The following is a 24,146-nucleotide window of genomic DNA, read 5'->3' as shown; positions in this document are numbered from 1 at the left end:
AAACATTATTCTGTATCGCTTATTTTATCAAAATTGCACTTATCAATTGCATTTCACTTTGAGACATTTTATTTTAAAATATATTTATTATGTTGACATATTATTTATATTATTTTAATACATTATATATTCTATATCATTATTATTTTATTTATTAAATAATCATTCAATACCGCAAATATGTATTGTTACCAATCAAACATGATTCCGCATTACTTTTTACTTAAAACCGCAATTGTTCCGTACCACACTCTAATTCCGCACGAACCGCACTTGAACCGTCCTGCACTTTAATTCCGTCCCGCTTTTAATATCAATTTCGCTGTCACCATTCGGAGCCTAAAATCCAATGGTATATTCTATTTGCTTAACCGTCCCTATTCAAAATTAGATTAATTTAAATTAGATTAAAAAAATAGATGTGCTATATTAAATTTTGTGTATTTATGGCTTTTTGTAAGGGTGTCAAAATGAACTAGTTAGCTTAAGTGAGCTCAGCTTATTATGAACTTGAATCTTTCGTGAACTAACTCAGCTCTGCTCAATTTTTATATGAGCTTCAATATGTAAACTCGAACTTAGATCATTTAGATCATTAGTTAAATAAGTTAACTCGATATCTGATATAAAAGTAATAAGTGTAAGGTAATTATAAAATAAAATAAAATATTAAAATAATTTATATAATATTATTCAAAAAATAAATATTAAAAAACAAAATATTAATATTAAAGAAATATTTTTATATGATATGATGAGTGATATAATTTATTTACATTTACTATATATATTTAAAAATTGGTTTTGCATTTTAATTTTAGAAGATAAATATGATTAATCCATAAATTATTTTTTTAACATAAGAAAAATAGAAATTATCCAATATATATATGTATATTATATATATATAATTTTATATATAAATATATGTGACCAAACTCATGAGTTGGTTCATATTCATTGAAGATCGTTCATATAATTCGTAATATCATTTAAGTTTATCATTAAATTCATTTTTTAAATACGCCTAAAAATAGAGTTCGTGATCATGAAAAGTTTAGCTAAGCCGAGCCATTTGAACTATAGCTTATGAGTTATAGTTCATTTTGACACCTTAGGTTTTTGTCAATTAATAATAGCTGTGGTGATTATCACATGTAAAGTTTATTAAGAGATTCAGAAAAACCAAAAGAGAAGATTGAGAGGCACCACTGGTTTAGTCCTATATTGTTTTCAATTCATCCACAGCCAAAAGAAAATCCAAAACAAAAGTGAGAAACACTTCCACCTCCACTCCTCATCCACAAACGTTAACAAAAATTGCAGAGAAAGGGATCATTGAGATCTTTGGAAGCCTGAGAGGGGAGATTCAGCCATATTGGTGATGATTCTGGAGGCTGTGATCATGAATTATGATCATGGTGATGACGAATTCTCAGAAATCTCCTTCCTTTGGGAGCTATTCAATTGTTTAGAATCATTCTCTGGTTTCTCAGTCTTTGTCATTTCCTTCCTCACATCAGGTTTGTCGTTAGACAAAGCCTTTGGACCAGAGCGGCTTGGCGATGGTGTGATACAATTGTTATATAATTCACTTTTCTCCTAGTTGTGACAAAATCAATTAGAGTTCAGTATACAATGTACCAAAAGAAAAGAAAAAAAACATTTCAATCTCTGACTAGCCAAACTTAAGATCATATCAATTCAAATGCTTAGATATGATCTTGTTTTGATTCTGCAACCATAACTGCTGTTCTTGCAACACAGATTGCTCATGTACCCCTCCATTTTCTGAAACACTCTCTCCCAACCCAAAACTCTCAAATGTTGCAAATGGCTCACACTTGCCGGGTAAACTCCCTGTGGCCTTGAAAGTCGGCGCAGACGAGGGCACAAAATCGTCAGGAACGTTTCCCTGAAACTCCGTAACAGCCAAGGCACTGAACGCGGTACTCATCAATTCTCCACTCTTAGCTACGGGCTGAGCTGGTTCTACCAGGAATGGATTGTGTTGCTCCATGGTGGCTTGAAACGCAGGCATGTGATCATCTAACCCGAACGGTACTATCGCCATGGAGTTAGTATCTTCTACTTGCGTAGTAACAGTTTCTTCCAGCGCAAGCAACCAGTTCCCAGAGTCTCTCTGCCTCTCAGAGGTTGTTGAAGGCTCTTCGGGAATCGTTTCAATGTTCTTCCTCGGTTCATCTCTCAACATCAAAGCCTCCCAAGGATCAGAAGCTTCCTCTTGCTTCTTCTTCTTCCTCTCCTTGTCATCCAACATCTTTAATGTGACACTGGAGGGAGTATTAGGAAGAGACTTAGTCGAAACCGTATCGAAGCTATTCCCACTAAGATCCTCTCTTCCTCCTCCTCCTCCGTAAGGCTCTGAACGACAAGACATCGAAGGACTACTAGTCCCCGCATCCTCCCGAAACGACCCGTAATCCGAACAACACCTCTCCGACAACGAGCTCGAAACCGTCGAAGGAGGAGGAGGAAGAAGAAGACTATTCGGCGAAGGATACATCCCAGCATTGTTCCCCGGAAACGAAGACTGATCTTTCAAAAACTCCTGAAGCGTCTCCAAAAGCTCCATCGAGATCTTCTGAACGCTCGGATACTCAGACGTGCGCCCCACGCCGTTGGCTTTACAAAGATCATAGAATCCAATAACCTCCTCGAACTGCTTTGAAGCTCTGACGGAGGCTTGAAACGCGTGGATGCAAGATTTGTACGGAAGGTGGAAGAAGCTGTCGAGGAGGAGAGCCAAACCGTCGGAGATGTCTCTGTAGAGATCGAAGCTCTCCTGCGCAACCGCGTAGAGAGACGTCTTCACGAGCTTGTTCGCCTTCGCGTCCCCCGTGGGACGCGTCGCGATGGCTCGGTCTAGCAGTCTCTGCCAGTACGTGATTTTGTCGAGGAGCGTCGCCGGTTTCATATCTCTAACGGCCGGTTCGTCGGTTTTATTTCTAATTCTCGGATTAAACCGGGATCTAATTCCGGTTTGGTTCTTGTTATTAGTAGTGTACCGTCTCTGTAGCTTCCCGGTTAAGAAGCAGTCGAGTCTCTCGTCGAGGTATAGCGCGTACGTGCGCACGAAGGCTGTGTAATCCCAAGGTCGCGAGTTCGAGTCGTCGCGGAAGGTGGAGAGGTTGAGGATTTTCGCGCCGCGTTTCATGGCGTGGAGGACTTCGCGGGGGAAGTAAGGGTCTCCGTCTTGGAAGATCCTGAGGACGAGGACTAGGGATTTTAGCGCGACGATCCAGCTCCGCGTCCGCCCGATGCGGCGGCCGATCGCGGCGGCGCAGGCGGGGGCGTGGGATTTTTTGGAGGATATGATTGAGAGGATGTCGGAGACGAGACGGTCGTCGATCGGGACGTCCTCGTCGTGGCTTGTAGCTTTGAGGATGGCGACTTCGAGGGTGGTGAGGTCGCCGCCGCGGCTTCTGTTGGCTCCGTTGGTGACTTTGGCGAGGCTGATGCTCGTTTGGTCTTTAACCGCTCCAATCGCCTTTTTCAGCTTGCTCGGCATTGTTTTGCGTCGTCGTCGTCGCGTTTTTGAATTTTTTCAACCAATCGTCGTCTTCTTCCTCCTCTGTGTTTTCTCTCTCTCTAAGGAAAAAGTTTTGATTTTTTTTGTTGTCTTCTAAATATAAAAGAGTGGAAGAGAGGATAGAAAGGCGGGAGACTCTCTGAACCCTTTTAAGACATGACAAAGATATACGTTGACTACAGACACCTAACGACTTCTGTTGTTGGCGCGTCGTTTATAACGATATTAACGAACAATAACAATGTGTTTCTTAAAAAAAATGATATAAAATCAAAATCAACCCGAAACTGTTACAAGTCAATTCGAACAAAATTACTCAGTCAGAATGAATCTTACCTAGCTTCGTTCGACCCATATCCTGTAGCATTCATGCATAGTCCTTGAGTATCGTTTGCTGTTCTCAAAACCAGAGATTTACCTTGTTTGCCGTTCTCAAAACCAGAGATTTACCTTGTTTTCTCGGATGCTAAGACTTTTCAAGTCGTCTCCAGAAGGCTTCTGAGACCAAACAATGTGTTTTAAGCATGCAAGTTATAAATTATGAATTTTATGATAACAATGATTTTTCTAAATGTAGATGTGTTAACAATATATCATAAAGACCAAACAATGTGTTTTAAGCATACAAGTTATAAGTTATGAATCTTACGATAACAATGGTTTTTCTAAATGTAGATGTGTTAACAATATATTTTATGAAGTGATTTGAGTAAAGGTCTCGTGTTGTTCGAGAGAACAAAACTATAGCTTGAGAGAAACAAACTCATGTTATTCTTTTATTAAATCCAAAAGCCACGAGAGAAATTTGATATTTACAAATGATTCGACAAAAGAAAAAGAAGAAAAAGAAATGATTCAAAACTCAAAGGCGAAACAACTTATAGAACAAGGCAGGTTTATATGTAGCAAAGGCTTGTCCGATCGCCACACCAAACAAGACTCCAGGTCCATATCCTAATGCAGCTGCTTTCCAGTCCAACACCTCTTCTTGCTTTGCCACTTCTGGCTCTTGTGTCCGTTGTGTTGATGGTGCTCCAGTAGTTTCCCTGAAACAAGTCTCCTCAAGCGGAAGACCACAAAGATCGATATTCCCTTCAAAGGAGGATTTAGGCTGCCCTCCAATCTGCGTACCCTGTGGTATTTGCCCAGTGAGTCTGTTATGTGACATGTTAGTGTACGACAAGAACGTGAGAACTCTTATCTCTTGAGGAATTCTTCCGGAAAGTTGGTTTCGAGATAGATCCAATGACTCGAGTTGTGTGAGTTTGGCCAAAGACGATGGAATACGACCTGTGAAACCGTTGTTAGATAAGTCCAACACAATCAAAGATTTCAAGAAACCAATGGATTCTGGAATCTCTCCTCCAAAACTATTCCCTGAGAATTCAATCACTGCGCATCTGTCAGGGATCTTTTCCAACTCCATGTTTCGTCCTTTGCTTCTCAAATAGATGGAAGGATAATACCACGGCTCGGTCGGATATTTATAGTAGTGCCAGTCTCCTCTATACTCAGGCCAATGCTTAACTGGAGGAGAATTAACCAAAGGTTCACTCAAATTCGCAAAGTAATCTGGTGGTAGACTCCCGTTGAAGTTGTTAAGTGATATGTCCATTATACTCAGTGCTGTAAACGAAAGAGAGATTCCCGGTGAAGATATGGGACCATGGAATCTGTTTGATCTCAGAACAATGACTTCCAGTTGCGCCAAAGCATTCAGCCAGAAAGGGAAAGTGTCACTGATGCGGTTCCTTTCCACATTTAGAAACTTTAGGCTTGTGCAGTTTACAACTGTTGGGGATGGATTTAACCCATCCACAAAGCCCATCGAACAAAGGGCCCAGTCCAGCAAACCGAGTCGACATCGGCGCAGAAGCCGATTCTCGAGAGATCGACTCGACAGGGAGCGCTGATAGTCGAAGCAGAGAGCAAGCGGAGCGAGGTTGATCGACTCAACGGCTCAGCGAGCATCTCATAATCAGGCCCGAAAGGCCGACAAAGCCCAATTAGTAAAAAGAGTTTAGGTTAGGGTAATCGAACAGAGTATAAAAGGAGAGGAAAGCAAAGGAGAAAGGCATCGACACTTAGCTACACAAACTTAGCGGCGAGATTAGGGTTTATCATCCGTACAATCATCTCTCTGCTATTTGTACTTTTCCGGTTTAAGCTCTCACGAGCTCCGGCTTGCTTTTACTTTCTCCACCTTTGTAACATCATCTCGAAATCTAATAAACGCCTCTGTTCGACCCATTTCTAGTATTGTTTACTTCTTCTGAGACCAAACTCACCTTAAACAATTGGCGCCCACCGTGGGGTCGAACAGACCTAGCGTTTCTAGACCGATATGACCACCGGAGGTACGAACCCTGATACCTCCGGAGAGGAGCCGGCACTCACGCCTCCTCCCCTCCTCTCGTCGGAGTTCATGAGTTCAGTCATAACCCGACTTGCTCATCAAGAAGAAGTTCAGAAGACGACGAACGATCAACTCGCCGCTATCGTAGCTGCTCTTAGCGCCTCCACCGGTAACTCTCAACCGCTTCGTCGTCACCTTTTCAATACAAACCCCCCTACTCCGGCGGAAGGACGATCGACGAACCCAGTCGATCCTACTCTCCAACTCGCGGAAACCCTAGCCGCCGATGTTTTTCCTACAACGTCAGATCCATCGACCGTCCGAGAACTCGCCGAGCTTAAACTAAATTTCCAACAAATGAGTTCAAGGATCCACCAAGCAACGAGCGCAGTACCCGAGATTGACAGTGTCATCGCATCAACATCGCGTACTCCTTTCACCGAGGAACTGACGGAGGTTAAACTCCGAAAGATGGACAAGTTGCGCCTTCCAGAGTACAAACCAGGAGGAGATCCCGTCGAGCATTTGACAGCCTTCAATATTGCGGTAGCAAGGGCCAGACTTGCCCCCGACGAAAGAGACGCGGGATACTGCCAACTCTTCATTGAAACACTCAACGAGCAAGCCTTAACCTGGTTCTCGGGACTCGAAGAGAATTCAATTAGAAGCTTCAAAGAGCTCTCCTCGGCCTTCCTCAAGACTTACATCATGTTCACCAAGCGCGAAGCAACGGCTTCGACCCTCTGGAACCTCAAGCAAACGAAGGACCAGAATCTTCGTGATTACATGGAGCGCTTTAAATCCGTCGTGTCAAGGATCAACATCCCGGACCACATTGCCGTTGATGCCTTGAGGAATAATCTCCTTGTGGAATGTAAGTTCCGAGAAGATCTTTATCGATGCACCGCCACGACGCTGCAAGATGCCGTTGCTCGTTCCCATAACTTCATACGCATGGAAGAAGACACTAAAGCCATCTTGAGCAAGCACAACCCGGCGAAGCAATCAGCTCCTAAGAACGCCGTCACGGCTCACGTCGAACCCCGTCAGCACGCCCCAAGCGATAAAAATAACCGAAAGAACGGCCTCCTCTACGTTGTTGACGAAAATGGGAAGAAGTGGAACACCTTTCATCGGGAAACGGATCCTCCAAACGAATCCCCCCGAGCAACCGCCCCAGCCACGGTCGCCCAGGTCGATTCGGCAGCGGGATCTTCTCGGACCCCACCAGGGCTTACTAAATCGTGCAAACTCCACGGTGTAAAAGGCCACGACACTTCAGAATGCAAAACACTTTTCGCGCAATTCCTCTCCTCACTTGAAAGCGGTGAAATCAAGATTCCTCCTCCGAAACCTAGAAGCGAGAACAGTTGGAGCAGAAACAAGGACAGGAAAAATCAGCGAAAAAATCCGGCTAAACCGCGCCAAGATGACCAAAGGCCAAGGAATGCCGAGCAAATCCCACACCCAAGCGACGATGGTGACGCCTCGGCCGACGAAGATCCGCCGGCAGCCAGACAAAGGATTGAAGTTATTCGCGCCCAACCGGAGTCCTCATCAGACGAAGAGAGTGATCTCGAGGAAACCCTCGACCCGTTAGACTTGCGCGTACTTCTCAAACGAAAGACCACGGCGACGAACGACAAGACTCCCGGATCTTCCGATCTCCGAGTCGAGCTCACCGCCAAAAGAAGTAAGCGTTCGCTGAGCCCAGGATCTTCGCTGGCAACTACCGACGATAACCATATCGTCGACCTACGAGATCAACTTAATGCGCGAGTCGGTGATCTGCGTACAAAGTTAGACCATAAAAAAGCCGGGCCGCCGAAGGAAAGCGAAGACCTCCGAGCTCTTCTCACCAGGAAGCAATCGAATACCAGGCCGCGGATCAACGTGATTATGGGAGGATCTCCACCATGCGGGGATTCTGTACGAGCGGTCAAAGATCACCGACGAATGGTGGACACCTCGCAGCGCTGGCCACAGAAGTCCCCAGCTGATCCTCCAATCTCTTTCTCGACCGAAGACCTTCTCGGAGTAAACTTTCCTCACAACGACCCTCTTCTTGTCGTTTTGGCTATTGACAAATATGACGTCACCAAAGTACTGATCGATACCGGAAGCTCGGTCGATATCATCTTTCGCGAAACTCTCGAAAAAATGGGAATCGACTTAAAAGACGTGAAACCATCTTCCAGAACTCTCACCGGCTTCAACGGCTCCTCTGAAGTGATCATGGGAACTATCCGTCTCTCGGTACAAGCTGAGGGAGTAGCTCGGATGGTCAAGTTTTCGGTAGTCAGCACCAAGGCTCCTTACCACGTGATACTAGGCACCCCATGGTTATACTCCATGCGAGCAATCGCATCAACGTATCATCAGTGCGTTAAATTCCCGGGAACGGACGGTACGGTTAAGACAGTAAGAGGAGACCAACGGGCTGCGCGAGATCTCCTAATCGCCACGGTCAAATTGCAGCGATCTCAATCACTAGTCAACTCGATCTCCCCTCCTGTAAGCAAGATCTGCCCACAAAAGGAAGAGGTGCTCGAAGTCCCAGTCGACGAATCGGACCCAAGTAAAGTGCTACGAGTAGGCGCTTACTTGTCGGACGAGATGCAGCGCACTATCACAGATTTCTTAAAGCAAAACTTGTCTACCTTTGCTTGGTCGATGACCGACATGAAGGGAATCGACCCGTCCATCACGACTCACGAGCTAAACGTAGACCCAAATATCAAGCCCATTCGACAGAAGAGACGAAAGCTGGGTCCCGAAAGATCCAAAGCAGTTGTCGAGGAAGTCGAGCGATTGTTAAGCGCGGGCTCGATAGCAGAAGTTCGTTACCCGGAGTGGCTTGCTAACCCAGTCGTTGTCAAGAAGAAGAACGGCAAGTGGCGCATGTGCGTCGATTTTACTGACCTCAACAAAGCTTGCCCGAAAGACAGCTATCCGCTTCCGAACATCGACAGGCTTGTCGAATCAACCGCCGGCAATGAAATGCTCACGTTCATGGACGCTTTCTCGGGATACAACCAGATCATGATGCATCCTGATGACCGAGAGAAGACGTCGTTCATAACCGACCGAGGAACGTACTGCTACAAAGTAATGCCCTTCGGGTTGAAGAATGCCGGTGCGACCTACCAACGGCTTGTCAATCGCATGTTCGCCAAACAGCTCGGTACAACGATGGAAGTCTACATTGATGACATGCTTGTCAAATCAATCCGAGCAGACGACCACCTGGTACATTTACGGGAGTGTTTCGACATCCTAAACGCGTACAAGATGAAGCTAAACCCGGCCAAATGCACCTTCGGCGTATCATCCGGAGAATTCCTAGGCTACATAGTGACGCAGCGAGGGATCGAAGCGAACCCTAAGCAAATATCGGCCGTGCTCGATCTACCCAGTCCAAGAAACTGCCGAGAAGTCCAGCGACTGACAGGCCGAATTGCAGCACTAAATCGTTTCATTTCCCGGTCAACCGATAAATGTCTCCCTTTTTATGATCTCCTCCGAGGAAACAAAAAATTCGTCTGGGATGATAAATGTGAGGAGGCTTTTGGTCAGCTCAAATGTTACCTGACGACCCCCCCTATCCTGGCGAAACCAGATGTAGGCGACGTTTTATCCCTCTACATTGCGGTCTCGTCCGCCGCAGTCAGCAGCGTGCTAATCAAGGAGGACCGAGGAGAACAACGACCTGTTTTCTACATGAGCAGGAGGATGACTGGACCAGAAACCCGGTACCCAACACTCGAAAAGATGGCCCTGGCCGTCGTCGAATCAGCGAGGAAACTCCGCCCATATTTCCAATCACATTCGGTAGAAGTTCTCACCGACCAGCCGCTCAGAACCGTCCTGCAAAACACGAACAGAGCCGGCCGTCTTACCAAATGGGCGATCGAACTCGGAGAGCTCGACATCACCTATAAGTGCAGAACCGCTGCTAAGGCTCAAGTCCTCGCCGATTTTCTCGTGGAGTTATCTCCGGAACTCGCTCAAGATTTGGAAACCTCGGATTCAACATGGATCCTGCATGTCGACGGTTCCTCGACGAACAAAGGCTCTGGAGCAGGAGTTCAGCTTCAATCCCCATCGGGAGAGCTCATTCGACAGTCGTTCAGCTTCGGTTTCCCAGCATCAAACAACGAAGCAGAATACGAGTCACTCATCGCGGGCCTTCGCCTCGCCAAAGCAGTCAAGGCAAAGCGACTCAGTGCATACTGCGACTCACAGCTTGTCGCCAGTCAGTTCAGCGGTGATTACGATGCGCGCAACGACAGAATGGATGCTTATCTCCGAGTCGTACAAGCATTGGCTAAAGAATTCGAATTCTTCGAGCTCACCAAGGTTCCTCGTGGAGAAAACGTCTGTGCGGATGCGCTCGCAGCACTCGGAAGCAAGCTACGCGATCAAGTCAAAAGAACTATTCCAATCCACCGAATCGAGAAGCCAAGCATCGACATCTCGACGGAGTCGGCTAACTTCGTCACCACAGAACCCGAAACAACGCCCTTATCAGAGACCAACGACGACTCCGAGATGATAGACCAAGATCAGCTACTACCCGACTGGAGGACTGAATTCATCCAATATCTCACCGCGGGCACACTTCCAACGGATAAATGGGCCGCAAGACGATTAAAGAGGCGCAGCGCGCACTATGTCGTCATGGAAGGAGAACTCCACCGAGTAACGGCTAACAAGGTCCTCCTGAAATGCATTTTTGCCGAGCAAACGCAGCTAGTAATGGCGGAGACTCACGAAGGAGCAGGTGGAAACCATTCCGGAGGTCGGTCACTAGCCCTGAAGATTCGGAACTTGGGATTTTTCTGGCCAACTATGAATACCGACTGCGAAGCATATGCCCGACGATGCGACAAATGCCAACGACACGCTCCGAGTATCCACAGTCCAACCGAGCTACTGCGAACTTCCGCAGCACCTTACCCATTCATGCGATGGGGGATGGATATCATCGGACCAATGCCGAATTCTCGCCAACGTCGTTTCGTGCTGGTATTGACCGACTATTTCACCAAATGGATTGAAGCAGAAGCCTTCGCGCAGGTTACAGAGAAGGAGGTTCGCGGCTTTGTTTGGAAGAACATTATCTGTCGCCACGGCCTGCCATACGAGATCGTGACGGACAACGGATCACAGTTTATGTCCGGAAACTTTAAAGATTTCTGCAATAAGTGGAACATCCGACTAAGCCCTTCAACGCCGAGGTATCCTCAAGGAAACGGACAAGCAGAATCCTCGAATAAGATCATCATCGACGGAATCAAGAAGCGCCTTGATCTCAAAAAGGGACATTGGGCTGATGAACTCGACGGCGTGCTCTGGTCGCACCGGACAACCCCCCGAGGAGCGACAAAATCTACCCCTTTCTCGCTCGCTTACGGGATGGAAGCAATGGCTCCAGCCGAGGTCAATGTAACAAGTCTCCGCCGGTCCAAGATGCCTCAGCATGTCGAACTTAATCAAGAAATGCTGCTAGATGCCCTCGACGGGCTAGAGGAAAAGCGCGACCAAGCCTTACTCCGAATCCAAAACTACCAAAACCAAATCGAGAGCTACTATAACAAAAAGGTCCGCTCGCGTCCCCTCGAGCTCGGCGATCTGGTTATGAGAAAAGTCTTTGAGAACACCAAGGAACCCAACGCTGGAAAACTCGGCGCAAATTGGGAAGGACCATATAAGATCACTCGAGTCGTCAAACCAGGAGTATACCGACTCGAGACTTCCCACGGAGAAGCAGTTCCACGAGCTTGGAACTCCATGCATCTTCGTCGCTTCTATTCGTAAAATGATTTACATCACCGTTTTACTCCCAAAAAAAAAAAAAAAAAAAAAAAAAAAAAAAAAAAAAAAAAAAAAAAAAAAAAAAACCGAGTAGATGCACCCTACGGTCACTTCTACTCGTCCAAGTAAATGACTACCAAGTCACTTTTACTTGGACCAAAATGAACTACGAAAGGCTTGATCCTCCCCGGAGGTACGTAGGCATCCCCTCTACGGGGTCCAGCCCCAACCTAACAAAAACACATTTCGTCTCACTCTCCCGAGTAAAAGACCCATCAAATGATGCTAGCCCCTTAACTCGAAAGCGGCGCACGAGCACTCATCCCACTTGGTCGAAGATATCCTGATCAGATATCAAACGACGGGAAAAACAGAGTCCGCGTCACCGATGCTTGAGGCATTGACCGACTCACGAGCGAAATTTCTGGATCTTATCGCAAATCAGAGAATAATGAGTTGGCCGACCAAATCTCTCTCGGTTACCGCGGAGCATCCAGATACCTTTTCCTCGGAAACTCGTTAAAACTCCTTGCCTTGTTTTTTCTTGTTATATATCTTTGATATTCAATTACGGACAAGGTTGTCGGGAACGACTTAACGAGAAACGAGTTACGATTCGAAGCAAAGCAAACATTTGATAAAAGCCTTTTAAAAAAAAAAGGGGAAAAACATCCCGAGTATCGAACAACAAGACCCATATGGGCCAACGGTACATAAAGGTTCAAAGGTCTCAACGAGACCAAATCACAACATAAGGAGAAAAAGTCTACTAAAAAGCAAACTGCGAAATTACAACAGGAAGAGAAGGTCCTCGACCAGATAGCCCTATTCGTCACCAGCGGGAAGGTTCTTGCCACCATCACCGTCTTTTTCTCCGGGACCCGAGATGCGACCAAATTTGGCTGGGGCTGGAGCAGTCGCGTCCGCAATAGGCATCCCCGCGGGATCATCGTCACCCTTCTCCGGGTCTTCCGACGAGGAAGCAGATGAGCTGGCATTCTTCGACGCCTTAGCGGGGGAATCTGTTAGCACAATGGTCGGCACTGCCCCGTCCTTGTGAACAACCGCTCCCGCCGATGTCTGCTTCGCGAGATCAGCATCTTGATCGGTGGGTTGGTTGGAAGATACAGCAGTTTGAGCGGGCTTCTCCACCGGATCTTCAGGACGAAGAGGAGTACGCAGAGCAATAGCGGCCTCCGAATCGATCAGATTAATATTCGACCCAAACGGGTCAAGCTGACGCCAAATTTCCTCGATCAAAAATCGAGACTCCAACACTAGCGGAGAAAGGCAAAGATCTTCCGCCGGAATCTCCTTTACCTCCAAACGCTCTGCTTCTTCCTCGTAGTGCTTCTCTTGCCCGATGAAGAAGTCGATGGTTTCCTGCGGGATCTCAACACCAGAGGCCTTGATTTGCTCGAGACATTTCCTCGTCCCGAAGGCTTGACTATAGAGACACCGAGCATCGTCGTATTTGTCCCTTTTGTCTTCACGAAGGGAAATCCTGTGAAAGCGTTTCTCGGCTTTAGCGATCATGGCAATCAGCACGCGAACCCTCTCGTGCGTGACCTCGTATTTACGAGATTTCCGAAGCCTGTCCATCTCCTCGGAATGCCTTAGCAATTCCGCAGCCATTTTTGCCTCTAGATCAGCCTTTTCCTTCCGCTGCTTATCCACCACGAACTCGAGATTGTTCATCGCCTCCTTACACATCTGCAGTTCAGCCGCATCAGACGTTCGCGTCTCGTCAAACGCTTTCCTGAGAGATTTCTCCCGAGCAATGGCTTCAGCCTTTTCCCGCGAAGACACCCGAAGAGCCTCCTCCGCTTTCTTCTTGGCTTCTTCGCTCTCACGGATCTGCTCTCTGGCCCGCCTAAGGGCTGTGTCATACTTCCCGACCAGAACATTCCAGTCGCCGTGGCTCTGATCAAAACACCAAAAGACTTAGCCAAAATAATTTAAGGTTCGGAAAAGAAGGGAACGAACAACCGCTTACCTTTACAGACGAGCAAGAGGCGTGCTCATACTCATCTTTGAAGATGAGATCTCCCACTGAAGGGAGTTGATCGGGACCGCCTTTGACCAACCGTAACAGGCGAGCACAATCTTCCGGGTAGCAAGCCAGCGGAAGCTCACGGTTAAACTCGAATCTGAACTCATCTGCCGGGGTTTCCTTAGGGCGACCGGATACTCGGGTCTCAGATCCCTCCGTGACATGAGCAGGGGACTCATTCCTCGAGCGGTCCCGCTGTCCTCCCAAAGTCGATATTCCCCTCGGAACCTCAGTAGAAGGTAGATCACCGGCCAAGGTTCCACGGGATACCTCCTCGGTGACTCGACTCTCCCGTCTCCGTCGGCGGAGGGCGATAGTCTCATTCTCATCATCCTCCGAGGTCCCAACCTCAGGGATAGCTTCAGGAACTAGAGCCTGAAGTTCCTCTTCGCAGACCGAGGATGAGCGGGGCATAGCCAATTCTTTCTTCTTCATCTTTTCTTCTTAGGAGCGTCCTCGGCGGGCAAATCTCCGGCTTTCCGTTTCTTCCCCCCTTTTTTAGAGGAACCGCCTGCCCCAGTTTGCCCGGGCTCAGAAGATTCCTTCGGATCCTCGGCCTTTTTCTTGCTTTTCTTCGAGGAGCCACCAGTACGCGTTTGCTCAGCAGCAATTGGGGTCGCCTCTACCGCTTCCAACCCCGAAGGGCCAACCCTGCTCCCAGAAGCGCCTCGCTTGGCGCCTATCTTTTCAGCCACAATAAGGCTAAGGTCGGGCAATTGCTTCATTGTCTTGGCTCGGTTGATCTCTTTCTGCTCAGTTTGAGTAAAGAGGGATAGTCTCTTCGAAGTCGATTGATTGACGAGGGGAAGCAAGTTTGAGATCCAACGTTCTGCAAAGAAAAATTCTTAATACACGCTATTCACTTGCTAGGAAAAGCAGAAGGAAAACCAAAGAAAACTCACGACTAGCAATTTGATCTATGGATCTTTGAATTCTCTCCCGAGTAAAGTCCTCCCAGTGATCTTGCTTCTGCAGCGCAACGATCCGAGCACTCTCCTTCCAATCCTCGGGATAAGTGGCGAGATTCGGATGACCAACTACAAAAGGAAAAGAGACGCGTTAGACGAGCACATGCTACAATTGTCACATAAGATACTGCGCAGTACCCATCTCTGCATTCCAGAGAACGCGATAACCAGACTTCGGAGGCTCCTCGAACGCTGATCTGTTCGACTTCACATAAAAATACGAACGCTGCCAGTCTGAGGTTTTGGTCGGGTACCCCGTGACCACGTTATAATTTGGGCGCATCCTCGTCGAGACGAGCCCATCATCGGAAATTGAGACTGAAGTCAACTCCTCAAACGACCTCACACTCATCGATGTCCCTGCCTCAGCCGCGATCACCGATAGAACGACCATTAACCGAAGAGAACCGTTCATCAACTGGCTTAAGGCGACTCCTCTGCGAAACGCGTAAGCCGTGACAATTCGGGGAATTGGAAACCACAACTTCGTGTCGCTCCGAAAATACGATTCGTAAATGCATTGATATCCCTTCGGAGGCGACCAAGGCCTCTGATCCCGTTTTGGAACGATGAACGAAACCCCATGTGCATTGAGATCTCGGAGGAGAGCTTCCACCGACTCCACGGTAGACTTCGTCCTCTCGACGTTGGACCAATTTTGTCCATCGACGACCGAAGGTCGAATTCTCCAAACCTCCAGGGGGCTCTCCTCAGCAAAGATGTTCCCAGGGTAGTAGCTGATCGGGACAATCGAGGCGTCGACCGCTTCTTGACCGTCGTCGTCACCCCGGAACTGTTCTCTCGCTTCCGAGACCAAGAGACGCTGCGATAAATCCATATTCCCCGTATCCATCATCGCTTCGTGATGGATATCGCCGGAGTCCCGAGAAGAGACCGCCCCCTTTCCCTTTTGTTCTCGCGTCAAACGATGAGATGACGACATCTCGGATACTCGCAGATCTAAAAACAGAGATAAAGAGAGAGAAAGGAGCGTAGAGAGAGAAAGTACCTTTAGCGCTGCGGAGGAAAATGAAAAGAAGTGGAGAGGGGGTCGCTATTTATAGAGAGAGATAAGCGCGGGGATCAAAGCGTCATCATTACGCCTAATAAGGCCTAAGTGGGCCTAAACCCAATTAGGCGCGTGATCAACAGATGCGCCGGTCCGTATTCTCGACCCGTAAGCGTTTATCTCACGATCGCAACGCGTGAGAAACGGACGCATCAATCCATTCCCTCGATCGAGGAGTATCAATTGAACGGATTGACTCCCCAACGACCTGTCATTTGCTCGGATTGAACCTTTTGTTCTCCGAACCACAGGCACCAAATTCATCAAAGATCGATTGCTCGACCATCAATGAACTGGGGGGGGACTTACTGTTGGGGATGGATTTAACCCATCCACAAAGCCCATCGAACAAAGGGCCCAGTCCAGCAAACCGAGTCGACATCGGCGCAGAAGCCGATTCTCGAGAGATCGACTCGACAGGGAGCGCTGATAGTCGAAGCAGAGAGCAAGCGGAGCGAGGTTGATCGACTCAACGGCTCAGCGAGCATCTCATAATCAGGCCCGAAAGGCCGACAAAACCCAATTAGTAAAAAGAGTTTAGGTTAGGGTAATCGAACAGAGTATAAAAGGAGAGGAAAGCAAAGGAGAAAGGCATCGACACTTAGCTACACAAACTTAGCGGCGAGATTAGGGTTTATCATCCGTACAATCATCTCTCTGCTATTTGTACTTTTCCGGTTTAAGCTCTCACGAGCTCTGGCTTGCTTTTACTTTCTCCACCTTTGTAACATCATCTCGAAATCTAATAAACGCCTCTGTTCGACCCATTTCTAGTATTGTTTACTTCTTCTGAGACCAAACTCACCTTAAACAACAACAGACCTCGGAAGCTTCCCACTTATTTGATTGTGGCCAACGTCAAGTATTACTAGTATACGGCTATCTATGTCAGGAAGTCTCCCAGTGAGGTCGTTGTTACGGAGTTTCAACACAGATACATTTGTCAAGCATCGGTGGATTGACCCACTGAAACTGTTGTGTGATAGATCGAGGAGTCTCAGCTGAGATGCTTGGCAGAGTGTGAGAGGTATGCCTCCGGAGAAATTGTTATTTGATGCAGCCATGACCTTGATGGTGTGTGGGATAATAGGAAAGGAGCCGTGGAAGGTGTTTGAACTCAAATCCAACTCGGAGAGAGACGAGTTAAGGAGCACTTTTGGCGAACCACTGAAGGAGTTGTGAGAGAGATTTGCATGGCTCAAAGAAGGAAGTTTCCATAACCATTCAGGAACTTTTCCTTTGAGCCTATTCTTGGAAACGTCTAATACCTCCAAGTTCCTTGAGGTCTTTATAAACGTTGGGAACTCAGTGAGGTTGCAGCTGGACAAGATTAGAAACGACAAGTTTTTGGAAGAGGTATTAAGCACTGACACACTATTTCCGGAAAGATCCAAATACTCTAGAGACTTGAAGGACAAGAAATCGAAGTTGATGGTGTAGGTTGTTGTGTTTTGAAAAGATAGGTCTAGGTGTGTGAGGTTTGGTAGCTTTGAGATAGGTTCTAGGATTCGAGAACTAAAAAGATTCTTGGCCATGTCTAGATGCACAAGCTTGGAACTTGGAGAAGAAGTCATGGTTTCAAGAGGGTCTTTAAGATGGTTTTGGCGCAAATCAAGATAATCTAGGGAAAGCATGGTGGTGAATAGATTAGAAGGAATGGTTCCAGAGAAGTGGTTATAAGAAAGGTCTATAGAAGAAAGAAGTGTTAGATTATGTACATGGGGAAACCGACCGGTGAGCTTGTTACGTGAAAGGTCCAAGAAGGTTAAGCGGCTTAGGTTACTGATTGATGATGGAACTTCTCCGGTAAAACCATTTTGGCTAAGATCTAAATATTCCAAGCTGGTGAGTCTGCCAAATCCGGAGGGGAGTGGGGACGAGTCAAAGTGGTTGATAAAGAGACGGAGGTACCTGAGGTGTTGGAACCGGAAGAGGCTACTATTAGCCTGGATGGTGCCACTGATACATGCACCACCAAGGTTTAGCTCTGTGACCGCACCTGTGGCGTTATCAAACACAACTCCATCGAAGGAAACACCTTCTTTGGTCCAAGAGCTTATATTTGGACTATGGTTTACAACATCCAGCGTGTTCCAGATAGGGTCGCAGCTGCGGGATGGAAACTCGTTCTTGAAAGCTAAAAGAAGCTCAACTTGGTCCGGACGAGGAGGAACCGGGGAGCTGGTCACATAGATGCAACAAGTAATGGAGAATACGGCCAAATGCAGTTTCATCTTCGGAAAGAGAGTAATTGGATTTTTCCAACAAGTGAAAATTGGTATGTATGATAATGTGGTTTTGCCTTACAAATCTTATACAATATATATATAACGATGATAGGACTGAGATTAAGTCGCATTGCTTGACTTGACTTGTAAACGGTAAAAGTCCTAAACTACTATGTAGATTGGCCCCCACATATTTAATTTGACCAAGACAAATCATTTTTGACTTTTGTCTGCTTCTCATAGTTTCTTCTCTGTATTCAGTTGCACGTGTTTGAAAGTCTTCCTTTATGTATCCTTTGTTACTTTGTCCAGCAAACTCTTTCTTAAGTTAATTTATTAGTATGCTATGCTCTAACATCATTCCTCACAGATCAACCATTAACTGTATAATAAAATACCTGTCGAGAATAACAAACAGAATTATTGTTTGGAAAAATTGTGTGTGTGAACAGATTCTCTCATTCTTCCATCAAGGAAACAGATTTAGGACGGTGAATGCTCTCGCAGCCAGGACAGTTGTGTAAGCTCTCGTGGATGTATATGTCGCAGTCCAGACAGAAATAGTGCTTGCATTTACGACATGTTACGCATGGTCCCGGTTTGTTCCCTGCACAGAACAAAAGCACAAATGAGCCCTCCTTTATGCTCAAGCTAATGGCTCTCTCGGTTGATAAAGGGTGAACTAGTCCGAGACACTGACAAGAATGAACTAAGCCTGTCTTAAGTTTAAATTACCATTCAGTTGTACTAAGAAACATGTGTGAAGACTACTACTACATAAACCAATGTTCAAACAATATGCGTTTTATTGTTTACCTGCACCAAGTAAGCTCTGTTGACAACCAAAACAACTCTTTCCCAGTTTCCTCCGGGGATCATTCGCACTTGTAAGAGTAGGAACCTCATCAAACGGAGCAATTGGGAAGAGATGATGGTATGATCTAGCAAGATGCGGTGACGAAACAAGCGTCAGACCACATATGGTGCATTCCGTAGGTAGCTCACATACACGAGCTTTGCATCTCGGGCACGTGTAACCAGCTCCGATCTTAACTTCCTTATGACACGAACAGATCGCCATTGAACCCTCAGCAGCTCTTTGTGGGAAACCCATCTTGATCAGATTAGATATTGCAAATTCTGCTATTGCCGGAGGTGGAGGCGCATGTTCGAGCAGAAGATCCTTTAGATGCACCTCATCTACTGCAACGGAATACAATCCACCAGTTTCTTGGCATAGGTGTTTGCATATAAACATCTCTGCAGAGAGTCCAATAACAGAACATCTTAATCTTGATTTCTTGCATTTCTGAATGGTCTCCATGATATCTCCCGGATCAGAGGTGCTTAGAGCTGAATACAGTATCAGAACCTCGCGATGACCATAAGATGGGATCTGGTTGAGATGCTCATGCACAAGCTCCAGGGCGTTCTGCAAAGAGGAGTCGCCCGCGGCTTCCAGCTTTCCCATCAACGCTTGTATGTGCGACTCAGGGCTTCCACCAAGATCTGTTAGGGTATGCGCGATTCCGTTTTTTATAGAGACCAGACCGATTTGACTGAGAGGATTCTGGTCAAAGAACTCTCTAATGAATGCTTCAACATGTTTCGCCATTATGGCCATACGGCTTGGTCTGAAATCTGTTTCCGCAGCTGCCTAGACACACACACACACAAACAAGGGTAAGTCATTGCATATTAACGAACCCATGGAGAAAGACAAGCTTCCTGGAATATGAATCCAAATCACAATGTTGCCAATAAGATTCACAAGAAACAGTATAAGCATTTTTCATATGCTCTAACCGGACAAACCCCACTTAGAGTGAGATTATTCAATTACAAAACAACACCCATTCAGCTACACACTGTTAATAAGACGAAAGAGCAGATATCTCCTACACTCAAGCCAAGGTTTCAAAAGTAGAAGCAGAGTACACTTCTCTATATATCCTTAAAGTTCACACTTTCTCTTCTATATAAGTTGAAGTTCCAATGAAAGCAGCACGTGCTCAGCTTCACTCAATTCAACAAAAGGAAACGACTTTAAAGCTGACATTCATATAATCCCCAACTCATTTCCATAGACTTTTAGAGAGAGAGACACACACACACACAAAAAAAAACATACCAAGTGTAAGACATTGCATATCACAGAACTGATGAAATATTAGAACCCAGGAAGTAAAACAAGCTTCCTAGATTATGAATCCAAATCACAATGTTGCCAGAATCTTAGTAAGGATCACAAGAAACAGTATCATCATCATCTTCATATGCTCTAGCAAATAAAAAACACTTATAGTGATATTATCAATTAAAAAACAACACCAGGCCAGCTATAGACACTCGAAGACGGAAGAGCAGAGATCTCCTACACTCAAGATGAGTACACTTCTCTACATATAAACCCAAAGAGCATACTTTATATTCTACATAAGCTCCAATGAAAGCATCACATGCTCATCTTCACTCAAATCAACTAAAAGGAAACGACTTTAAACCTAACGTTCACACAATCCCCAACTCAGACATTTAGAGCACAAAAAGGAATAGAATTTAACCCGAGAGAAGTCAATGACGATGTATAAATAGCGAATAAGCCCCTTCTGGATGCGAGTACCAGCTGCGGCGGCGGAGAGCATGCGGAGGCGGCGGCGATACTGAGCATGGTAAATGGCACTGGTGTCAATCGGCCGTAGAAGCCCAGACTCGTCCTCTTGCAAGGCCTCCCAGGATCTGTCGTCAACGTAAGCTCTCTCCCACTGGCCGATACCTTCCGCATCGTCCTCCTCGTCGTCTTCTTCTCTTTCTCCGTTGGGTCTCTTTCTCTGATTACTCATCCTTCACCTCTCCGCCGAAAGGATCTAAAGCTTAATATAAAGTTTGGGCAAATAATTAAAGAACAGCCCTTACATTTTATAAAGTTTATAATTGTTAGCTCTAACTTCCTATTGTACATATTATTGTCCCTGTCTACAATGAAATTGTAATTTAATCGTCCGAGCAAACATTTACAGAACAGTGCTTATACTTATTGTAAAGTTCACAGTTGTTAGCGGGTAACTTCTTATTGTGCATGTGCATATTTAGACCTTGTCTACAATGCAATTGGCTAGATGTGTCCAATCTAATTGTTTTTAAAACCGGACTGATGCAGTGGTTAGACCAAAAACCATTCACGTAGCTAGATCTAATAACTAGTTCGACCGTGAACCGATCGAGTAGCTATTTTGAATCTCAAAATTATTGAATATTATAAAAATCACTAAAACTATTGAAAACTATATAAACTAACCATATGAACAAAAATAGTTTATATACTGTATATAGTGTTTTATATTTGTTTTCAAACTTTTATATTTAAAAAATATTGAATCAGATTTGATCCAGTCGAACCATATTAAACCGCGATCCAAATAATTATTCGGTCCAGATTCTGGTCCGGTTTTAAAAACATTGGTCCAATCTCGATTGTAATTTGCCTGTCTGAACAAACAATTACAGAAGAGACCTTACTTATTAAAAAGTTCACAATTTTCAGCTATAACTTCTTATCGTGACTATTTAGACCTCGTCTACAATGCGATCAGCCATAGAGGGAGACTCTCAGAATCATCATCATTCTCCAAACCCTCTAGATTCCTTACGAAATGGCGACGGAGATCTCGTCGGATCTAATCAACCAACTTAACCTCTCGCTTCGTAAGAACGCCAAGCTCTCCTCTCTCGATTCCTCTTCTCCAAGCCTTCCCACAGCTCCGGAGGCAATCGCGGAGCTCGACGCTTCGCCTCCTTACCTCCGTTGCCGAAACTGCAAAGGAAAGCTTCTGCGAGGGATCGAGTCTCTGATCTGCGTCTTCTGCGGCAAGCAGCAACGGACGAGCGATAATGCTCCTGATCCAATCAAGCTCACCTCCACTTCCGCTTACAAATGGTTTCTCACCTCTCTTGATCTAGACGGATCGGTAAAAAACATCGAATCTGTTGAGAAATGCTTTTCGTTATGTTGATTGTGTTTGTGTGATATTGTGAAAGGTTGAGACTTTATGAAACGGTTTGTATCTGCAGGAGATGGTGGAGGCGATAAAGGAAACGAGTGGATCGAGCAGAGGAGGTAAGGTACCTGTTGTAAAGGGAGTTGCTTTGTCTGAGTTTCTTGATTTGGAAGTACGATGGTGTGCAAGAGATGAAACGAGTGATGGAGTATCTGTGCAGAAGAAAAGCCCTCTGAATCTAGGAGGAATCAGTCTTGATGATTATTTCGTTGAAGAAAGAGAGGAGCTTTCTAAAGTGGATACAGCAGAGAGCAAAGCTGTGGAGGATGATGATTTTAAGGATCCACGTAGTCTTAGCTTGTTTGATAGTGTCAAGAGCCAAGGAGTTGTTGAATCACAGCAGAGTGAGAATGTTGGTTTGGTTAAGGGAAATGATGCGAAGAAGAATGAGAGTCTTAGTTTGTTTGCGGGACGAGATGCGCAGGATGGTGTTTCTTTAGCAGAGCAGGGGAACTTTGGGTTCTTTGAGGGAAAAAAGTCTGAGCACTCTTCTTTTAAAGAGGATGAAAATCTCAGTCTGTTTGAGGAAAAAGATGCTCCGAGAACTAGTTCTTCTAGAAAAGACGATAGTTTTGGGTTCTTTGAGGGTGCAGATGGTAAGGGAACAAGTTCGTTGAAAGACAATGAGAGTTTTGGTTTCTTTGAGGGTAGAGATGCTCAGAAAAATAGTGCTTCGAAAGAGGATGGTAATCTTGGTTTGTTCGAGGGAAAAGATGGTCAGAGAAATAGTGCTTCTAAAGAGGATGAAAGCTTTGGTTTGTTTGAGGGAGCACCATCATCAGATGACAAGGTTGTTGCCTCTTCTTCTGATTGGGATTCTGACTTTCAATCTGTCTCCCAGGAAAAGATAAGTAGTGATCCGTTTGTAAGTTCTCCAGCTGATTTGTCTGCTCATATGGACTCTGTCTTTGGCTCTGGAAAACCAGCAGATTCTTCAACTGCTTATGTTTCCAAAGCTGGTGATTGGCTGCAAGATGATTTGTTTGGTAATGTTACTGGCAAGTCTCAAAACAACGACCCGGCTGTCCATGATAAGAGTGAGGGACAAGTTGTGGGAGGCAATGGAAGTTCATCCATGGATATTGATTGGATGGGAGATGATCTATGGCAAGCCAGTGAAAAGAAAGCCATTGAGAAGACACCTGCGGATGAGAATGATGATGACGATGACTGGAATGATTTTGCAAGCTCAGCTAACTCCAAGACTCCTAGTAATCTGCTTTCGAGAACCATGGAAAGTTCCCAAGAGGAGATATTTGATGGGCTGGCACATGTTAAGAATGATGTTAAAGAACAGAGCGAATATGAGAAGCAGAACACTGGTACAAGCGTGATATCTGACATAGCCAAAGGTCAAGAAGATGATCTCTTTGGAACTTGGGATAGTTTCACATCCTCAACCGTTTTGCAAACACCTGTGCAGCCTCCGACAACTGTGAATCAATCTGCTGAGCAGAATCAGGGGATGGACTTGTTCGGGGAAAGTAACCATCACAGAGACCTTGATTCTGATTTCTTTTCGGGGAGTATTGGAGGCCAAACCAACTCAGAGGAAGTCAAAGCCATGCCTTCCGGAACCTCAACCTCAGAGAGGTTTCTTATACTCTCCTAAACTTGTTCTCTAATCTCTTAAAATGTATTAACAAGAAGCTTCAGATGTAGTAACATGTCCTGCCCTTGTGTTTTCTTTTCCTTTGTTTTTCAGAACGGGTGATCCTGATGGTCAAGATCAAGTAACAACAGTATCCCGCAAGTCAAAGAGTGATGTTGCGGAGGAGCTGATGTCACAGATGCATGATCTCTCGTTTATGCTCGAGACCAAGCTCTCTGTGCCTCCAATCTCAAAGGCAGAGTAATATTATGACGACGTACTATCTTTCTTTCGCCTCCTGTTTTTTCTTGGGGGCTCGAAGATTGTTTGTAATCACGTATGTATTTCATTTTCAATAAATTCAAAGATCCAACTTGTTTGCATTGTAGCCAACAAATGGTGTTACTAAAGTCTAGTGGTATCGTCCATTGATTGACTACCATTGCACCTACT

General features: G+C 45.7%; 6 protein-coding genes across 6 annotated transcripts; 1 reads left to right on the top strand and 5 right to left on the bottom strand.

Annotated features, from left to right (window-relative positions):
* Positions 1–433: 433 nt before the first annotated feature.
* Positions 434–4,066, bottom strand: LOC103836543 (clathrin coat assembly protein AP180-like). The gene has a single exon (XM_009112820.3). The coding sequence runs from the start codon at positions 3,530–3,532 to the stop codon at positions 1,700–1,702; it is 1,833 nt and encodes a 610-aa protein (XP_009111068.2). The 5' UTR covers positions 3,533–4,066; the 3' UTR covers positions 434–1,699.
* A 349-nt stretch (positions 4,067–4,415) lies between these two features.
* On the bottom strand, positions 4,416–5,381 carry LOC117127541 (receptor-like protein 54). Its single transcript, XM_033278132.1, has one exon. The coding sequence runs from the start codon at positions 5,379–5,381 to the stop codon at positions 4,416–4,418; it is 966 nt and encodes a 321-aa protein (XP_033134023.1).
* LOC103836541 (general transcription factor IIH subunit 2) lies at positions 4,618–21,024 on the bottom strand. Its single transcript, XM_009112817.3, has 4 exons — positions 20,609–21,024; positions 18,861–19,701; positions 16,635–18,651; positions 4,618–5,344 (listed from the first exon to the last, which is right to left on the bottom strand). The coding sequence occupies exons 1-3, from the start codon at positions 20,885–20,887 to the stop codon at positions 18,503–18,505; spliced, it is 1,269 nt and encodes a 422-aa protein (XP_009111065.1). The 5' UTR covers positions 20,888–21,024; the 3' UTR covers positions 4,618–5,344; positions 16,635–18,502.
* On the bottom strand, positions 14,211–15,690 carry LOC103849940 (uncharacterized protein At3g60930, chloroplastic). The gene is made up of 3 exons (XM_033278131.1): positions 14,886–15,690; positions 14,682–14,816; positions 14,211–14,608 (listed from the first exon to the last, which is right to left on the bottom strand). The coding sequence occupies exons 1-3, from the start codon at positions 15,688–15,690 to the stop codon at positions 14,211–14,213; spliced, it is 1,338 nt and encodes a 445-aa protein (XP_033134022.1).
* On the bottom strand, positions 16,623–18,050 carry LOC103836542 (receptor-like protein 54). Its single transcript, XM_033278130.1, has one exon. The coding sequence runs from the start codon at positions 18,048–18,050 to the stop codon at positions 16,623–16,625; it is 1,428 nt and encodes a 475-aa protein (XP_033134021.1).
* A 449-nt stretch (positions 21,025–21,473) lies between the features above and the next one.
* LOC103836540 lies at positions 21,474–24,142 on the top strand. Its single transcript, XM_009112816.3, has 3 exons — positions 21,474–22,012; positions 22,116–23,695; positions 23,808–24,142. Exons 1-3 carry the CDS (start codon positions 21,698–21,700, stop codon positions 23,956–23,958), a joined length of 2,046 nt encoding a protein of 681 aa, XP_009111064.1. The 5' UTR covers positions 21,474–21,697; the 3' UTR covers positions 23,959–24,142.
* Positions 24,143–24,146: the final 4 nt, after the last annotated feature.

Source organism: Brassica rapa, chromosome A08 (genome assembly GCF_000309985.2).
Source record: "Brassica rapa cultivar Chiifu-401-42 chromosome A08, CAAS_Brap_v3.01, whole genome shotgun sequence".
Classification (NCBI taxonomy): Eukaryota; Viridiplantae; Streptophyta; class Magnoliopsida; order Brassicales; family Brassicaceae; genus Brassica; species Brassica rapa.
This window is presented reverse-complemented; position numbering and strand designations above follow the sequence as displayed.

What these genes read in the sequence shown, in the direction of transcription:
- LOC103836540 (XM_009112816.3), top strand. Translation starts at nt 21,698, where the DNA reads ATGGCGACGGAGATCTCGTCGGATCTAATCAACCAACTTAACCTCTCG. An exon ending in CTCTTGATCTAGACGGATCG is followed by an intron (nt 22,013 to 22,115) that starts GTAAAAAACATC and finishes TTGTATCTGCAG; the next exon opens with GAGATGGTGGAGGCGATAAA. An exon ending in GGAACCTCAACCTCAGAGAG is followed by an intron (nt 23,696 to 23,807) that starts GTTTCTTATACT and finishes TTTGTTTTTCAG; the next exon opens with AACGGGTGATCCTGATGGTC.
- LOC103836542 (XM_033278130.1), bottom strand. Translation starts at nt 18,050, where the DNA reads ATGAAACTGCATTTGGCCGTATTCTCCATTACTTGTTGCATCTATGTG.
- LOC103836543 (XM_009112820.3), bottom strand. Translation starts at nt 3,532, where the DNA reads ATGCCGAGCAAGCTGAAAAAGGCGATTGGAGCGGTTAAAGACCAAACG.
- LOC117127541 (XM_033278132.1), bottom strand. Translation starts at nt 5,381, where the DNA reads ATGGGCTTTGTGGATGGGTTAAATCCATCCCCAACAGTTGTAAACTGC.
- LOC103836541 (XM_009112817.3), bottom strand. Translation starts at nt 20,887, where the DNA reads ATGAGTAATCAGAGAAAGAGACCCAACGGAGAAAGAGAAGAAGACGAC. An exon ending in TCGTCATTGACTTCTCTCGG is followed by an intron (nt 19,702 to 20,608) that starts GTTAAATTCTAT and finishes GTGTGTGTCTAG; the next exon opens with GCAGCTGCGGAAACAGATTT. An exon ending in ACAGAGCTTACTTGGTGCAG is followed by an intron (nt 18,652 to 18,860) that starts GTAAACAATAAA and finishes TGTTCTGTGCAG; the next exon opens with GGAACAAACCGGGACCATGC.
- LOC103849940 (XM_033278131.1), bottom strand. Translation starts at nt 15,690, where the DNA reads ATGTCGTCATCTCATCGTTTGACGCGAGAACAAAAGGGAAAGGGGGCG. An exon ending in TCTCTGGAATGCAGAGATGG is followed by an intron (nt 14,817 to 14,885) that starts GTACTGCGCAGT and finishes TTCCTTTTGTAG; the next exon opens with TTGGTCATCCGAATCTCGCC. An exon ending in CATAGATCAAATTGCTAGTC is followed by an intron (nt 14,609 to 14,681) that starts GTGAGTTTTCTT and finishes TTTTCTTTGCAG; the next exon opens with AACGTTGGATCTCAAACTTG.